The sequence below is a fragment of the Numida meleagris genome, chromosome 1 (assembly GCF_002078875.1).
Source record: "Numida meleagris isolate 19003 breed g44 Domestic line chromosome 1, NumMel1.0, whole genome shotgun sequence".
NCBI lineage: Eukaryota > Metazoa > Chordata > Aves > Galliformes > Numididae > Numida > Numida meleagris.
Window position 1 is genome coordinate 126,542,501 of NC_034409.1, and position 18,194 is coordinate 126,560,694.

The 18,194-nt window shown below is 39.7% G+C and overlaps 1 protein-coding gene across 1 annotated transcript in view; it reads left to right on the forward strand.

Annotated features, from left to right (window-relative positions):
- DHRSX (dehydrogenase/reductase X-linked) overlaps positions 1-18,194 on the forward strand; it is a 161,720-nt gene that overhangs the window by 92,164 nt on the left and 51,362 nt on the right. The window contains exon 4 of the mRNA XM_021411563.1: positions 11,738-11,839. Within this exon, the coding sequence (XP_021267238.1) occupies positions 11,738-11,839 (102 nt within the window). The remainder of the gene's footprint in view (positions 1-11,737; positions 11,840-18,194) is intronic.

An 18,194-nucleotide genomic window follows, 5' to 3' on the forward strand; every position in this document is an offset into this window, starting at 1 on the left:
CACCAAACCAAACACCACAATTATATTGACCTTCTTCCTCTCTCAGGATGTGCTCATCAATTAGGTTGTGCGATAATATTTCAGTTTTGATGTTGAGAAGTCACAGTTATTTCAGAGGCATTCACAATATGAAAATAATTTATACACTCCCTGCAAGACTCCTTATCTTTTTGAAGTATGACTTTCCACTGTGTTGAGCTGAGATAGTTTGGCAAGATCCTCCTGAAAGTTCTTATTCTGTTTTTCCTGATCTTGTCTACAGTGAATAACACTGAGTCATCTGCACGCATGCCCAGTTCTCTGATTTTTCTCTTTATTTGTTCATTATTAATTGAATCTGAAAGCTGGGATTCAAATCACCTAATTTTTGAGGTTTATAACTCAGAGGTTTAAATCTGAGTCAGTGTCCCCAAGCTCTCTTTGCAGTCTGTGAAGAGCAATAAGCAGTTGTGGGACATGATTCATCTCATCTTAAACTAGATCTGTGAAACAGGTCAGATGAATCATACCTTAGAAGCCCTCTACAGTCCTAACAGCTTCTTAAGCATGAAACTGCCTCGTATCAGATGCGGGGAAAAGGGGAAAGCAAGCGTAGGCCTCCTGATTCTTGGAGAAGTAGGAAGGGATGACAGCAGTGCTGCTCAAGGCAATTTATGTTCCTTTGCTCTAACACAGATAACATCCCAGGTGTTGGTTGGCAGGAGCCAGGGCAGACAGTTGTACTAGCAGAGCTGTGTGGAAGGAGTGAAGAATGAAGTTAGTTGAAGCGTGATCTGTGTGCTACTCTGACTCAGCACATTGTTGCTTGAACTTACACAAGGAAAACAGCAGAAAACTTTTGGGGAAAGAGAAGGTGATGTTTGCTGAAATATGTATGATGGGCATTTCTAATGGCCAGAACAAAAGATATTGTATTCTAAGCTATTCTTGTTTGAAGCTTGGAAATATTCCCTTCTTCTTTTTGTTATTTCATTTGACTTTGTGAGATTTTTGTCCTGAAGGATTCCAATGAAGAGACACTATCAAGCCCGTCTGTTACCTCAGAGGGTATAGAGCTGAGCTACTTTCATGGTAATACCAAAACATACTACAAAGATTATTCTTTACACTGGAAGTTTGTATTATGGTTGTTTTGAAATGATAAATAGTCATACACAAAAAATGCCAGCTCTTTTCAGGAAATCTAGACAATAGGAGAGTTGTTTTGCCATCACTTAATGGTTCTCTGGTATTAAACTTTGGTCAAGAAAATATGCTTTATTATGAAATATCTAGATATAATGCTGACCAACAATACTACTGAGAGTGTTTTGTTTTCCAGTCTCCAAGTGTGTACTTGATACTGGCGCATGGCAAGAAGTGCCTGCACAGCAGACTAAGACATGCAAGTTGCATTGTGAGTTCTGATTGAAACCTTTGATATTTGCCATAAAGTAGCACAGAAGGTCTTAATCTATTTAAAAAAAAAAAAAAAACAACAACAACAAAAAAAGAACACTATACCAGCAGGTAAAATTTAAGTGACTGAATGCTGAATGTTACAATTCATCCAGTTCACATCTCTAGACATTTACATTCCAGATGGGACAGAAGAAGCCAGATCCACACCAGTGATGACCAAGTGACCTGGATCAGTTCTAGGCCACTATAAGAACGGGGATATTGTCAGCTCTGAACTATTTCAATCCAAAACCAGGCTAATTGGAATTGTAGTTTCTTTGCTGTAGCAACTAAAAGAAATCTGTTCTACAAATATTATGGTTCTAGAAGTGCCCGTAATTAAGGTAGCCCTGTTTTAGTGACCCCTTTATTTTTTGAAAGTTCTGTATTTCACTACAGCTCTTGTTGTTGTTGTTGTTGTTATTGTTGTTTTCCCCTCTCTTTTTATCATTCTCTGTGTTTGGAATGTGTGAAGGTTTTTTCTTTCATGACTTATATAAGGTGAAGAAAGTCAACTTTCACTTTAAAAAATAATTAGGAAGGCTGAGGGAAGAAAGATTTAGGGATGTAAAGTCATGAACGAGGTAGCTAATTTGAAATTAAATTGAAGTGACAGGGTTTGGCTACCTTGGAGAAATTATTTTGAATAAATAAATTACACTTGCTTGTAAGCAGTACACTTCATATAGAAAAGAAATGCTGCAAGTCAAGAGGGGAAAAACTCATGAGGAGTGCTGGTGCATGTTTTAGTCAGGGAGCATGTTCAATAAAATATCTTGAAGGAGAAGGCTGCCAACAAAAGACTGATAGGATTTTTTTTGGTCCTCACTGATGCTTTTTCTATGATGCTATGTAGGTATCCAGGAAATCTTGATCATCAAATTATGAAAGTGATTCAGTGTCTTAAATTTAAGTGACACAACCCAAAAGATACATTGGTAATATGCAAGTCCAGAATTTAGAGATAGGAAAGAAATACCTCCGTTTACTTACAGAGCTATATTGGTTTAAATCAGTTGAGGACTCAGTGTCTTTTCTAGGAAAATTCATGCTCCGAGCTTACTCTGCAGTACCTTTCTATTTTGTCATCCTGTAAAAGCCTTGCTGGTTTTTATCTTCTTTAATATCTTGAATCAGTATTACTCCCAAACAACTCTTCACTTGAATTTCATTCCTGATAGAGTGTCAATATGAGGGTGCTAGAATGTGTGTCTTGAATGCACACCATATATATTGGGATTTTAAATGAGAAACAAGTCACAGTGTAGGGTTAAGTCACTGCAAGGAATAAATGTCATCCAAGAAGAAAAAGCAACATACCTGCAATTCACAAAATACAACAATGAAATGTGATATAAAAATCTGTTTAGCAGGAGCAAGAGGAAAATAGACCTTGAAGTGTATATAATGGGAATGGGGATATTCTAAACCATCTCTTCTTCATCCTTAAATGATGAATCTTCCAGTGCCCACTGTGAGCTCATCTATCCCTGTGTGGCAGAGGGCATTTACCTGAACTTGTCCTCCTGTTTCAGCTCCCCATGGAGGGAAGAAAACATATTTAACATTGAGCAGGATCAATGCTGCTTTCCTCAACCTTGAAAAGAGATTTGAAAAACATTTCCACTACAACGCATTTTATTTTATTCTTTCCAAATAACAGCCTAATTCAAAGGCACATCATTTTCCCACCATTTCTCCAGAGGGTTCTGAATGGGGCTATGAAGACACTAAGCTTACAGTTGCTTTCAATGTATGTGAAGATACAAGAGCAGGTACTATAAATTAGGGCAGAAAGGTTCCTAAAGCAGTTGTTTGGTGGGGTAGAACCAAAGAAAATCTTCCCATAGCGACAAGGGAGGCTCTCAGAGGACTTTGTTTCTCTGCAGTCATAAATCTGGATGATGAGCACCTAAACTCAAGAGAGGAAGAAGGGAGACAGAATGTAATTTCCAGCAAGTATTTGAGGAAATGTTCTATGTATCTATGATTGCATTTGCTATTTATAGAAGAATAAAGCCTCTCCATTCAATAATATGGAAGAAATTTTACCCACAGGAAACTGAGATAACCTTTCTCACCCTAAGAGCTGGCTATGGATCCCACTAATCTTGTTGCGCTTCCACCATTGTCTAAAATTTTCTTATGAGTTGGTTGCAGCTCATTTATTTTACAAGCCTTGTTCCTGCTGAACAGAAAATATTGAATATTATACAATAAAGATCTACTTACATTTTTGGAAAACCCAGATAGTGCCATGCTGCAGAGTAGGAATTTTGCTAAAATAATCATATATTTAAGTAACATCTCATCTTGTACTGCAGTTATCAGAGTCACACACAAGCAGTTCTGGTGCTTAATATGGACTGCCTCCATTTAGTATTGCTGTTACATCCCAGCGCTCTGCTCTGGTAACATGAACAGTGAAGTTGCTCAGGGAACCCTCCTGTAGTGATCTAATAATCCAGAAATAATGGGAGAAACTAGCAGCAATGGAACTGGAACACTGCTCTTACCCTGAAAATTGGCTTACTTTGATTAAGCAGTGCAAAAGAGTTATCAGAGTGTTTATTGAATTTTACAGGTTAAAGGATCACTGGACTAGGCACACGCTTCTCTTACGAAGGTGAAAGCACTGCTATGAAGGTGAAAGACTGTTCACTTGGTTTCTGAGGACAAATTTCTATTTTACTCTTCCATCTCTGAAAGTATCTTTTGGAAGGCTAAAGATTTTTTTTTCTCATTTCTCTTAGTACAGTAGGTTAAAGTTACACAGTTAAGTAATATCGCCACAAATTGCCTTTTTTTTTTAATACCTCTTTGAGCAGACAATGTTCAGATCATCCTGTGGCAGGGTGAAGCATAACTTCTAACATTTGCTCAATGTGAATTTTCCTTTATGTCATGAACACCAATGCCGAGCTCTTTTTTCACTGCATAGGCTGCAGAATGTCAGCCAGGGGCTGCTCACAAATGCTAGCATGAGGCTCAAGAAGTTCTTTAGACTACCTTTAATCTATCGATACAAGCCAGGGAATGTAAGGATAGAGCACAGTCCTGCTGAAAAGGACCTCAGGGTACTGGTGGATGGCAAACTGGAACATGAGCCAGCACTGTTCCCTGGCAGCCCAGAAAACCAACTGTATCCTGGGCTGCATCAAAAGAAGCGTGGCCAGCAGGTCGAGGGAGGTGATCCTGCCCCTCTGCTCTGCGCTGATGTGGCCTCACCAGGAGTACTGTGTTCATATGCAGAGTCCTCAGTACAGGAGACACATAGAGCTGTTGGAGCATGTCCAGGAGAGGGCCACAAAAATGATCCAAGGGATGGAACACCTCTCCTATGAGGACAGGCTGAGAGAGCTGGGGCTGTTCAGCCTGGAGAAGAGAAGGCTGCGAGGTGACCTGAGAGTGGCCTGTCAGTATCTATATGGCACTGTAAGAAAGAGGGGGGACAGACTCTTTAGCAGGGTCTGTTGTGACAGGACATGGAGAAAGGGTTTCAAATTAAAACAGAAGAGATTCAGATTGGATATAAGGAAAAAGTTTTTTACAGTAAGGGTAATGAAGCACTGAAATGGGTTGCCCAGAGAGGTGGTGGATGCCCCATTCCTGGAGATATCCAGGGACAGGTTTGGGCTGGACAGGGCTCTGAGCAACATGGTCTAGCTGTAGGTGTCTCTGTTCATTGCAGAAGAGTTGGACTAGATGACCTTTAAGGGTCCCTTCCAACTCAGATAATTCTATGATTCTATGCTTCTAAAGTTGGTGGCACTCAAATGGATGACTCAGAGAAGTCACAGCTGAATTTAGGTGTTCTTGCTTTCTGGAAGGCTGCAGACAAACTAGTATAACTAAGTTGTGAGTGTAGCTTTTAATGATCATACCCAAGCTGTATGTCTTTAAATATGCTCACTATTTTAATCCATGGCACTGCATTTACACACTTTGCCAGATGAATGTGTTCCATCTGTCCTTTTCTTCAATGGCATATCAAAAACATTAGCTCAGACAGTAAATCTGTGCAAGGGTTAGCCATGGTCGATAATTTTTTTCATCATCTGTCAAAGTCTATGAAAGATCAGTGATATGGAAAAATGCCACAACGTTATTCTGACCAATAAAGGACAGAGAGGAAAACTGAGGGGGAGACTTGTAAGGTGCAACAGACAACATTTTTGGTACATAAAATGCTTAAAATAATTCGGGAGATCAGAGTCAGAGTGCTGGCTGGATTTGTGATGATTGTCTCATTGATACACACCTGGATGGTACACACTTTATTAGCCTGTTTTTGTTTTTCCTAGCAATCCTTTTAAAGTAAGCATTCTGCAGACATTTGGAAACATTCTGTTGTCATGTACATCTATGCAGACTTGCACCACAGCCCTTGAGTGAATCCCAGATAACATGGGAATATTCTGTCAACAGGAGGCACGTTGTGCTGACAGGGGCTCATGTGCTTCCAGACATGCCCAGGTTGTAGACTGATAGACTCCAGAGGTGTGTTAACAGTGTTGAACTGCTTTTGCGTTTTCCACTCATGATGTTGTCATCTAGTGCCTGGTTTCTGGCTGCAGTTTTTGAGCTCAGCTGGTCAGGATTTACAGCTAGTCAGGAGTTCACCTCCAGCTCTTGGCAGCTCTGTTTTGATTGAGAATGGCTTTTCTCTTGGCTGGAAGACATTCAAACAGATGAGCAGAGCTTGCTCAGAAAGATGGGTTGATTCTGGGACACCTTGCTTTAGGGAAAGAGGACCAGAGGACTTCAGAAATGGAGAAGGGAGATACCAGGCCTGTCTCTGAAGACTGGGCCAGCCAAAGCCACTGTTCATTAGTGTCAGCAAAGGCTTCAGCCAGAACCACTTTCTGTCTTCTCCTCCTCCTGGTTCATGCTTTATCCCTGCTGTTGTTTGCTCCACTTCTTTCTCCACCTGCCACCTTGCTGACAGAGCTTCTCTAGCTTTGCAACGCAGCACCAGCTGATATTTGCCTCATTAAGAGCAGTTTCTGATAAACACCAACCATCCAGGTGCTTAGAAGCATAGTCTGTTCTGTCATGAGCAGGACAAAGTTTCTCCTTGCCCTGTGCAGATGCCAAAGAATAACTGTGAAGCTGAAGGGCAGATGATTGGCCAAACTCCTCCATGCACTCTTGGGATACAGCACCCACAAAACAATGTGCCCATGTGGAGCTTTTGCAACATGTTCTGGAGCACGAATTTGTGCCTCCTGAGCATTTGTGATGACCTTGTCGAGGAACTATTCCTTGTGTGTTATTGTTCCTTGTGTAGCTGTTTCCACTGGTACCTGGGCAGATGGGTGGCAAATGGGCAAAGCAATCCTTTCCATAGTCCTCTTCCCATCATGAAGGAGGAAATCTCAGCTCCTTACCACTCCGGGCACAATTTTGGCTTTTCCTTGAATTAATCCCATGCTAGTAATGTGTAGAAGCAGCTGAACTGAAATTCAGAGTGCAAAGCTGACCCTAAGGGGGAAACTTGGGAAAGTGTTAGCATACAAATCCTGCATCAGGCTCTCGTGGGGCTCGTGGTGTGAGATAGCTCTCTAGGGTCTGTCAGCTCCTCTGATGTTAGTAAGCATTGTGATGTGAGCTGAGAGTGCACAGAGCAGGAACAGACACTGAGCTGTATGGGCACTCAGTGGTACCACGTGCTGCGAACCAGCATAACTTTGTGGGATTCATACACATCTGTTGAGGAGCAGCCAGAAAAACTGCTGCTGAAAACATGCTGTGACAGATGTATGTTTAAAAGTAAGCAATTAGGCAAAGCACCGTCATATATGTGTCTGCTCATATGTGGGTAATGGCATTAGTAACTCTAGATGTCTTTTGGGAAAATTTTCTCCTTTTATATTTTATTAAATAATCATTTTCAGACAACTGAGTCATCACATTACAATAATGATAAGAATATTTTTAACAGTGAATATTTTCACTGGTGTCTGACAAATATCTATTCGCTTTCATGGGAGAGATTGTTTAGATAAGAATAAGGAACATATCCATTAGAAGAAAGAAACACAGACATGTCTGTCATTCTAGAAGTATCGGAAAGCAAGGGGAAGAATAGGAGGAGAGATAAAATGGGAGAAGTTATAAATTAGGATACTTCAGTAGAATTAGCTGCAGATATTCTATATATATAGTTCTGATATTTTATAAATATAGATATTCTGATATCTTTGCATATATTCTATTCCCTGTTTTTATTCTTAATGACATGCAGAAAATGAAACGGTTAATTTTTAAAACTTACTATAGTATTAAACACAAAAGCTGAGTGATAGGCACTTGAATAATTTGAAGTCTAGTAGCAGACAAACTGAAATGATAAAAAGTGACATCTAACCATTAATTTTGGCTTATACTTCAGTTTGCTTGCTGTTATTGTGCATTTTTATTCTCCTTGCTTGTACTTAATTTACACAGAAAACCTATTGCCCTCATTGTTTCTGATTCACATTCTGAATTCAAGTTCAGGTATGATCATTCATTCACATTGTTAAATGCTGGTCTTTCATGAAGACATTTTTTAAATGGTTTGCTTAATATTTTTGTACATACTTTGAAATATTGTAAATACTAGTCATTATTCTTAGCTTCTAAATGTTCTTTGGTACAATATTAAAACAAAGTACTCACCATGAGACAAAGAAGCAGCTCAGTTCCTATTTGCAGCCCTGCAGTGATTGATTTAGAGTAGCTCTTCTGGTCCGCTTTGCCGAGAGGGATGGCATCTCAGGCATCCTGGTGCTGCCTCTGGTGAGGATGGCAAAGACACGCCATCCATGAATGAGCATGAATAAGAACTTTGGCTATTAAGGTTTCTGCCTTGTGAGCAAAAAGAAAAGTTTGGGGTTTGATTTGTTTGTTTTCCTTTCCAAAGCAGGTTCTGATCTTTTGATGGAAAGTACTTTACTAATACAAAATACGATTACATGCGTCCCAAGTGAGCAAATAAATAAGCTTAGTAATGATAGTCTCACCCATTAGTCTAGTCACTGTGCAGTCATAACAGATGACAGCTCATTCCCTGCAAAACTGCAGGATTAAGGGAGGGCAGAAGGGACAAGTGTAGCAAAAAGTTAATTTCCAGGAAGGATGAGGTTGTCGTGGTCAATCTGAAAAGCACTTGTCTTGCCGCACTGGTTATCTCACCAGAGTGAGGGTGCTGTTGGCAGTGCAGAAAAGAGAATTTTGAGGTTGGATGATGGGAGAAATTAAAATTCAGCTTAGTGGTTGTTCTCAGGGACCTGCTCTCCTTGAATATATAGTGGCATTAGCAAAAACCGTGAGAGTAACCAACACTGCCACAGTCCATACAGATGTTGAAGGAGTGGTTGGATCCTGCACTGTGCCACCAAATACTGCAGCTGACAGAAACCTAATGTTTTCTGTACCAAGATGAATATTCTATATTAGAAGGGATTCTTCCATTGGTGGTATGAGACTGACTCCTGAGAAGCTGACTGTGCTTTTCCTAGTCTGTTTCCTTGATGAGCTGCCTGGAGAAGCAGAGCAATGGTAGAGTCAGCATAAAGACTCACTTAGCACTTTTACATTCCTCATTGCATTATTTACTGATAAATTAGTACAACCAGGTTTTGTGTATCTAAGCAGTTACAGTGACATTTTTATATAGCCACAAGCCCACAAGAGGAATGACCTGATCACCTCTGTTCTTTGAAAGGAGTTAATAACTTTTGCATTTCCTTTCCACTTCCACTTGTAGGTGTTTGGTAAAATTAAGCAAAATTGCAGACTTCCTAAAGGCCTATAGGGAACTTAAATTATTCAATCTTATTCACGTGAGTCGTGTTGTTGGAATGGTGTGACTTTACAACCATTTAGACAAAAGTGAATTTAAAGTGCTTTTAAGCTGGAATCTACTCTCTCTCTTTCTGGAAGGGCTACTGAATAATTTGTATAAATTCACTAAGACCATTTCCATGGACTAGTGCTATCTAGATTCGGGACTTATCTGTACTGTGTAAAACCGAAGAGATCTGAAGGAGATGTTCTTCTATAAAGGATTTTAATATGAGCAGTGACCGTTTTGTTATTTAGCTTGGAATTGTGCATGCAGCCTGCCTCAACCCATATTGTACAAAAATGCTACACAGAACTATTATAGGTGTAGCTTGCAGCCTTGATTGTGTCAGGATGAAACAATATGGAGAACGTCATTGATGTATTGGGGAAAAGAGTAGAGAGAAAGGTCCCTTCTTGCAGCCTGTGCTGTCCTGTAGTCTGTTTACCAAATGGTTTAATGTTCTGCTAAGAAGGGTCTTCTTTAGCATGTGTGGAGAACTGGATATCTTCAGTTTTCCCTTCTTTTAGAAACTGTTCCTTCACAAGAGGAGGTGTGAGGAAGAGGTGGCTGTTGCTTCCTGCTGAGCAAAGGGGAGAGCAACAGCGTGGGGGGGGAATAAGCAATGGGGAAAATGCAGCAAGAATCTGGAACTCAAGCAGAATGGGAGCTGCTGTCTTCAGCCATGGTGGCCAAAATGCCACAGCGGGCCAGGCAGAGGCTGCCACGGCTCTGAAAGTCAGCAAGTTTGATGAAAGCAAACCAAAGTACAAACTTGCCCTGCAAGGATACAGTGAGCAAGGGAGGGTGCTTTGTACAGCCCATCTGACTGACTGAGGTTTAAAAGCCTTTTGACCTTTCTTGGAAAATTCACTATAAGGAAGAGATTCAGACAAACGCTCCTCAAAGCCCTCGGGTACTGGATCTGACTGGGATGGAGTTAACAACACCTAATTAACTTGTGGTCCCACCATGACATACAACAAACCACAGCGGGCACCTACACTATACACTCGCTACAAGAAAGAAGCTGAGGCCCTGGAGCATGTCCAGAGAAGGGCAATGAAGCTGTGAGGGGTCTGGAGCACAAGTCTTATGAGAAGCAGCTGAGGGAACTGGGATTGTTCAGTCTGGAGAAGAGGAGGCTCAGGGGAGACCTCATCGCTCTCTATAAATCCTTGGGAGGAGATTGTGGCAAGGTGGGGTTCGGCCTCTTCTCCCATGTAACTGCGATAGGATGAGAGGGAATGGCCTCAAGTTGCGTCAGTGAAAATTCAGGTTGGATGTTAGGAAAATGTCTCCTCCAAGAGAGTGGTGAGGTGCTGGAAGGGGCTGCCCAGGGTGGTGGTGGAGTCACTGTCCTTGAAGGTGTTCAAGAAATGAGTAGATGTGGCACTGAGGGACATGGGTTAGTGGGCATGGTGGTGATGAGCTGACAGTTGGATTAGATGATCTCAGAGGTCTTCTCCAACCTTGGTGATTCTTTGATTCTATGATTTTATGATGTTCTTGCTTAAAACTTAGCTATTGCTGAAACAAAGCAAAAGTCTGGTATGCAATATGTACACTTTCTAAAAAGCTAAAACAGGTAGGTAAGGTCACATGTTTTTCTATTTCCTCTTTTTATGCTCTTTCTGATCACTGCATAGTTTAAAAAAAAAAAAGCAGCTGCTGTTGTGGGGGACCTTCTCTGTCTGCAATTTGTAACTCTGTGGCTGTCACACAGCAGATGAAGTGGTGCTGTGAGAGCCAGGGGGAGAAAGCTGAGCAACTGAGGCAGAAGGAGAATTTTCAGATCTGATGGAGTTAAAATTATCGGGGGAATTTAGATAATCTTTCATTTTTACCTTTTAAATTATTTTTCTAGCATTCAGCTGAGGGCTAATGACTGACTAATGCTTTGTAAGAAGGATGTTTTTGTCAAAGATATTTTCTTGGAAATAAAAAACATAATGATGTTAGAATATATTTTGAGACATTCAGCAGGTAACCTTTAAAAACTGTGGAGCTGCGTATTTGGCATCAGAACCACAGGGAAGCATAATGGTGCCCAGCATGACTTGTCCACCCCCCATTTGATTTCCAGCTTCCATGTCACGTTGTCTTGTTCTTGTGCAGTACTGGGGAGCTGTAGACCCTCTTCCTAAATGGCAGAAATGGAAAAAGCAGTAGGATCTGAACATCTTTGCTCCATTTGAAACACCTCTTCACCCCCTGGGAGCCCCATTCCTCATATTTGCTCTGTGAAGAATCAGTAGCTTAAATTAGAAGTGGAGGAAAGAAAGAGAAGAAAGAAATCCTCTGAGATCAGCCAGCCTTACCAGTAATTTTCAAAACCTACTTCAGTTTTAAAACCTTTACTTTCCAGGTGGCATTATAACAGGAGTCTTCGATGATGTATATATGTGTTTTCTTATTTGTATAGCTGTCTTAACTCTGGTTTGTTCATCTTCTCTTTTTTCCTAGTGGAGTTTTTATACTGTGATTTGGCTTCCATGAAGTCTATTCGGCAATTTGTGCAGCAGTTTAGAGCAAAGAATTGTCCACTCCATGTGCTGGTGAATAATGGTGAGTTCCATTTCCTCTTTACATATCTGCATGGGGAATGTGACAAACAGGCCTCTCCTATAGCTTCACATTTCGGACTGATTATCTGAACCAGACAGCAGGTTATAGCATGGCTGCATTGACAGGGATGTCTTTCTAGGAGTTAAATTGTAATTTATGAGAGCATCAGCTGAGCAAGTTGAGCACCTGGGTGCCACCTCTGTTATCACAGACCTTGCTGCTTGCTGTGTAGCTTAGCTTTCCAGCACTAAAACTCATGCAGTGGCAGCAGAATCTGAGCATCCCTTAAAAGGAAGCAAAGCAGAGCAAAGGAAAACTATACTTCGTGGCTGTAGAAAAACAGCCCTTTCACCTTTGGACCTTCAGTCCCTTTATGTTTTCCTTGTGTGAACACATACGTTTACTGTGTCTGTGTGGTGAGCTAGATTCAGTGGTCAATCCATTAAAAGTATAATCTAGTAAAGTATCCGGGCACCTCAGAGCAGTCACTGCTTAGATCAAGCTGCTGCTGGAAGGTTGTCCATCAGGCTGCATCCTCAGTGGTCACAGAACAAATTAAAAGGATGATATTTATCTTGCAGTTATACAATTATCAAATGAATCTCATTACTCTTAGGGATTGAAACTTTGTTATGCAAATACTTGCCATCTAATTACGCTTTATAGCCACAATATTTTTTGGAAACTAGCCCGTACAATAATTTTCCTCCAAAGCGCTGTATGCTCTTTCCAAAAGGGGAGTTTTCTCCTATGTGTTTAACTAGGGGAAAAACCTGCCAGCAACAATTTAGGCTTCTTTTAGAAGCTTTCTGCTGTTATATGCTGCTGCTCTTGTTTTCCCAATTATTTGCATGTGTTTTTATTAAGGCATCCCAAAAAACATTTTTTTTCTTGTACACCCTTCAGTCCAGGTGAGGGCAAACATGCTGCAAGTAAATGATTTTGTTACATTTACTGGTGCCTCGTGGAGCTCTTAGTAAGGCAACTATTGCAGTAAAAATTCAAGAATATTTTATTTCATGATTGATATGAAACATTTATGAAATGTTCAAGGAAGTGTTCATTTTCATTTCATTAACCAAAACGGTCTATCATTTTTATTTTAATTGTAAAGTACTTAAAGGTTATGGATATCTAATCCTGGCTACAAAATCTCCCTTGTTGTACATGCTTTCTTTTAAAGATGCACGGTGCAAGCCGTTACACAGATGGGAAGAAAACTGCATCTTGAACACATATAATTTTGTGGAACAAAAGTTTTTGTGATCTTTGAGAACAGCCCCTAACCTCCATTAGTTTCCTACCAGAGCAAAGGTTAGGCTTTGTTATGGGACCTGGGGACAGCTTGCAAGAAACGATGGGCCTAAAATGACAGCACAGATGGAAAGCCTTCTGAAGTAAAGGGATTGGTTCTGCCCTAGCTGCTGCTGAATGGATAAAATTGCAGTTAAATGCATCTTCTTGGTCAAGAAACAAAGTTAGATGACAATAGATCTCATAATATGCTTAATATAAGACCAAAGACCCAAAGCTTCTTTTGGGAAGGAAGCTTGAGACTAATACTTTTCTGAATCAGACTTTCTAGAAGGGTCTGTTGTGATAGGACAAAGGGAAATCATTTCTAAAACAGGAGATTTAGACTGGACATAAGATAAAAGCTTTTTTGCAATAAGGGTGGTGAGGCACTGGCACAGGTTGCCCAGAGAGGTGGTGGATTCCCCGTTCCTGAAGACATTCGAGGTCAGGCTGGACAGGGCTCTGAGCAATCTGATGTAGCTCTAGGTGTCCCTGTTCATTGCATGGGGGGTTGGAGTAGGTGACCTTTAAAGGCCCCATCCAACTCAAACAATTCTAGGATTCTATCATGACTACAGGAAAGATGTTTGATTTCAGTTATGCTTGGTTAAAAACTACTTAGAATTTGAAAGGAATTCAATTGTTAAAAAAAAAAATCTTATTAGAAGCAAGACTGAAATGAATGGTTTGACCCTGCTTTTTACTAAAATTTTAATAGAATCAAGGAAGTGATCCCATCCAAAGCTGCTGTAAAGACTCCTTTATAATTAAGTTGGTTTCAGACCATTACCTGGCACATCACCATCCTCCACTTCGAAAAGCTCTTTTCCCCATTTTATGGTTGTTTTTGTTTGCTCTTGTAAACGATCTGTAGCATTCCGTTTTGTTCCTAGTGTTAAAGTGAAAGCCAATGTGTTCTCTTGGTATATATCAGGGAAAAAAATATCTAATGGAGGAGCAATGGCCTGACGCTAAAACCTTTGCATCAGTACTGAGCACATACAAAAAAAGTGCTGATTTGGGGCTAATTTGTAGTCTTTTTCTTGTCAATTCTCCTATTCTTTTATTCAGTTTCTTCACTGTTACGCAGTGCATGGAGGAAGGAGATTCAGTCCATCATGGGCTGCAGGGCTGAAGGTCAGAAAACTCATTGCAGTCACCAGCACCACTACCTCCACTGCACGATCCTCTAGAAACAAGTCTGGGTCCCTGGGAGGACAAGGCTTGCAGTAGTTTTTTACGCAGTCACGTTGTTGAGTATGTTTGTCAGTAGCATGTATGCTTTCTGTCAGAAAACTTTGTTGTCAATAGCAAGGCAATTAGCATGGCCACTATATGGCTTAGAGGAATTCCCAAAATGACATGATGGATTTTCTTAATATCACCTAGTACTTTGTTATTTCTTACAGATCTTGAATCTCTAGTGTTCTTGATTTGACGAGTATTCGTTTTCTAGTGTATGAGGTTGAGCCTTCAGGCGAGGCATCTGGTCAGTGTATTTCTAAGCAGTCACATACTTTTAAGAGTCTGACCCAAAGTCTGTTGGGCCTGATAGAAAGTTTCTATTAGGTTTTGAAAATGAACTTTGTGCAGGCTCCATGATTTCTGAATCACACCACTGGAAATCTAACAAATATGTTCCTCTGTCTTCACAGGACCAAGAGCTCTATTATCAAAGACTTTATTCTTTTATTATTTCTAATGTAAAAACAACATGAACTGTTACATTGTGTTTCTTTTCACAACATACTAGTGTTATTTAATTGCTTTAAGTTAAAATCTTTCAAATTGATTGATACAATCACGTCTATATATTAGTGATTATCCACATCATATCACCATGAATATTTATACTTCATTTATGTGACAGCATATGATATTTGATGTGGGCTTTTGTGAGCCTAAGAAAAAAACAGTTGTTTCAAGAAGAACTGAGGAAAGTTCTAATGTTAAACAATAGTGCAAATTATGAAATTAACATTGAAATATTAAATATAGGTGATTTGGAATGAATTGCTGTGTTAGGTAAATAATCAATACTACATGATGAAATTCTGCAGTTTCTGAGGTTGCTCGTGATTACAAAAAAATGTATCTGCTCTCCATCACTTGCTTGGCTCAAGATCTAGTTGGAAATTAATTTAATTTAATACCAAACTCCTGAGTTGCAAAATATTCTTCTAGAGCTAGACACTCAGATCCCACAAGAACTTCAGTAAGGTTTAGGTATCCAACTGCTTCAGGCATTTTAAGAAGTCTAACGTGAACATTCAGGGCTTTCAAAGTGGAGATTAGTGCACTGTAGTCACCTCTTCTCTTTTTGTTATAGTTGATTTTAGCATATGCATTTAACTTTCTAATTTCTAATTTGAAAGGAAAAATTTGGTTGAATGCACACATGATTTCAGCTGACAAATAAAAGCCTGTTGTTCCATTGCTTTGCTTTCTGCATCAGTAATGTGCGTGCTCAGCTCTTGTTTTTTTAAAATAAACAAAACATGTTAGAGATGCAAATGTGGTATTGCATAAACATTCTTTAAAAAACAAAATGTGCTAGTAGTAAAAAGGGAAAAATTCTTGTAACATTGAAATATAATGTATTTTCTGTGGGGAAAAAAAAATTAAAAGGAGGTTAGCTAAGTAGCTGCAGAACGATGGATACAGTAACAACCAGGTTAGAAAACTTAACCTGACAAAAAGTCAGAATAATGCATCTTCCAGTCCACTAATTCACAATTGGTGTCAATTTTTGTTTTTAAAGCATTTAGCATATTACAGCATTACAGTAGTGTAATCATTTAATACACTCATCAAATAGTATTAGCATTAGGATTTATTAAAAAGACATCTATCTCCATGAGGCTACAAAAGGAACAGATGTAAACACTGTAAAATTCCATAAGCAGTAGTTACTGATTCATGTGAGAGATATTTTTTTCTAAATTGAAATCAATCGTTTTTTCTCTGTGCTATAAGTTTCTGAATGTCCTTTAGATAATGCTTTTACTTAAGTGTTTGTTGCAGTACTTAATGACCTTAAAACCATGTGCGCTAACACCAAAATCACATCTTTAGCAACAACAGTATAGCGCCAGATACCAAACACGTTGTCTAGTTCATTAAAAATGACATAGCAACTACCTTCCCTGTTGCACTTTAACAAATGGTTTGTAATTTTGCCTGCAGAATAGAAAAAGGCTGAAAGATAACTACATTTAGTGCATGTCTTGGCACGCACGCAAACAGAAAAAAATTAGAGATTTCAGTATATTATTGGCCTATTGTAGGCAGATTACATTTAATATGTTTTGGGTTGAAATCTATATGAGCTCATTTAAAATCAATAATTCTGAACTAGTGGATAATTCAGAGTTTCATAGTCCATAATTTGTAGATCATCCGAGAAATCTCAGTCTCTTGACAGAATGCATAAGTCTCTATAATCTTCCCTCTTTAGTGTTTACAGCAGAATAAAAGCTGTATCTGTAGGTAAGCTTGTGTAATATCGATATATGCTTTCGTGCTACCTACCTGTAGTTCAGCCATGTGGAGTGCAGTCACAGTCCTCTGCACTGAGCCATTTGCATGGAGTAGTCCCATGGATGCTGTCGCTGTTGATCACACATACAATTATTCTTGTGATTGAGTATTTGTAAGAACAAATCTTCAGAGTAAATGTGAGATTTGAGGGTTTGGAACAAGTGAATATAACAAAAGTAAGCAAATTTATAGGTTCTCACTTACTTGACAGGTCTTATGGATTGGTTACGTTTAAACATAATTACTTATGTTATAGCAGCGGGATCCAGAAAAGATCCTGTCCCACCAGATTAGGTAAGAGCCAGCTCCCCTCTCTGTAGCAGCTGCAGGCTGCTAAGACTATAAAATGGAGTGGAGAGAAACCAACCCAGAGAAGTGGAAAATCACTGGGGAACTTTCCCTGAGGGAAAGTTAGTGAGGAGGATTGCTGTTGACTCCAGCGGAACTTGGATTTCATCAAAAATAATGCTTTTCCTCCAGTCATACAGAAGGCTGTGGTGAACTCAGGAACTGGTCTCATGTGAATCTTATCCCAGTGTCTTGACTGCAGCATCATTTTTTATCTGTACGCTGCCTCGAAGACCAATTAGAGCAATATTTAATTGAAGATGAGGTGAAAGCGGGGAGAGAGGAGGACAAGCAAGGAGAAGAGGGAGAAATAGGGGAGAATAAGCAGAAAGACAGCTGATCCTTTGCCTGTATGTGATGGGTAATGGTAGACACCATGAGAGAGCTGGGCCTCTGGGAGATGTTTAGAGCTGGAAAAGGTAATTTGAATTTGGTTTAAAATGAATTTCCTACAGGTGATGGGAAAAACTGGAAGAGTCATAAGAACAGTAACATACAATATTAATTTGTTCTAGAAGCAGGTTTTTTTTTTTTAGAGGCTCAGTGTATGACTGATGACATTTAGAGAAATTTCTCAGCAGCGGTATCTTTATTAGAGAGATGACTGGAAATTATGGGGAGGTTTGCTAATCACACTGCACTTTACAGGTGTTAGCTGCCTTGGGTACTGGAGGCAACTTGCCTGGGCACACGTGTCACAGCACCGTGCTCCTGCTGACAGTACCCAGCCTGGCCTGTCCAGAGCTACCAAGAGTTGTGCAGTGCTCACATCTACTTAGTGCCCAGATTTTTAGCAGCAGTCACCAGCTAGAGCTTTTGTTGTACTTGGATAGCATTGCTGTCTGCCACAACGATACGTATCCTCTATAAAGATATCAGATTTCTTGTAAAAGGTTTATTTTTTATTTGAATTACTAATATGTCAGAAGAGCAATTTTGGGTTACTTCCAAGTGTCAGACTGTAAGGATTTCATTCATTAAAATCTTGACTTTTGTTTGATGTTATCTCTGTCTTTCTAGTTATTTCCAAAGCTTTTTCTGTGTCTGGGATATCAAACATTTTATGAAAAAGGAAATATCTCAGGCTCCATATGCTGCAGGTTCTTGACCCACTTGCTTTTATGTCCTGAATATGATTTTTTTATCAGTGGAAGACAGACACAAAATTCAG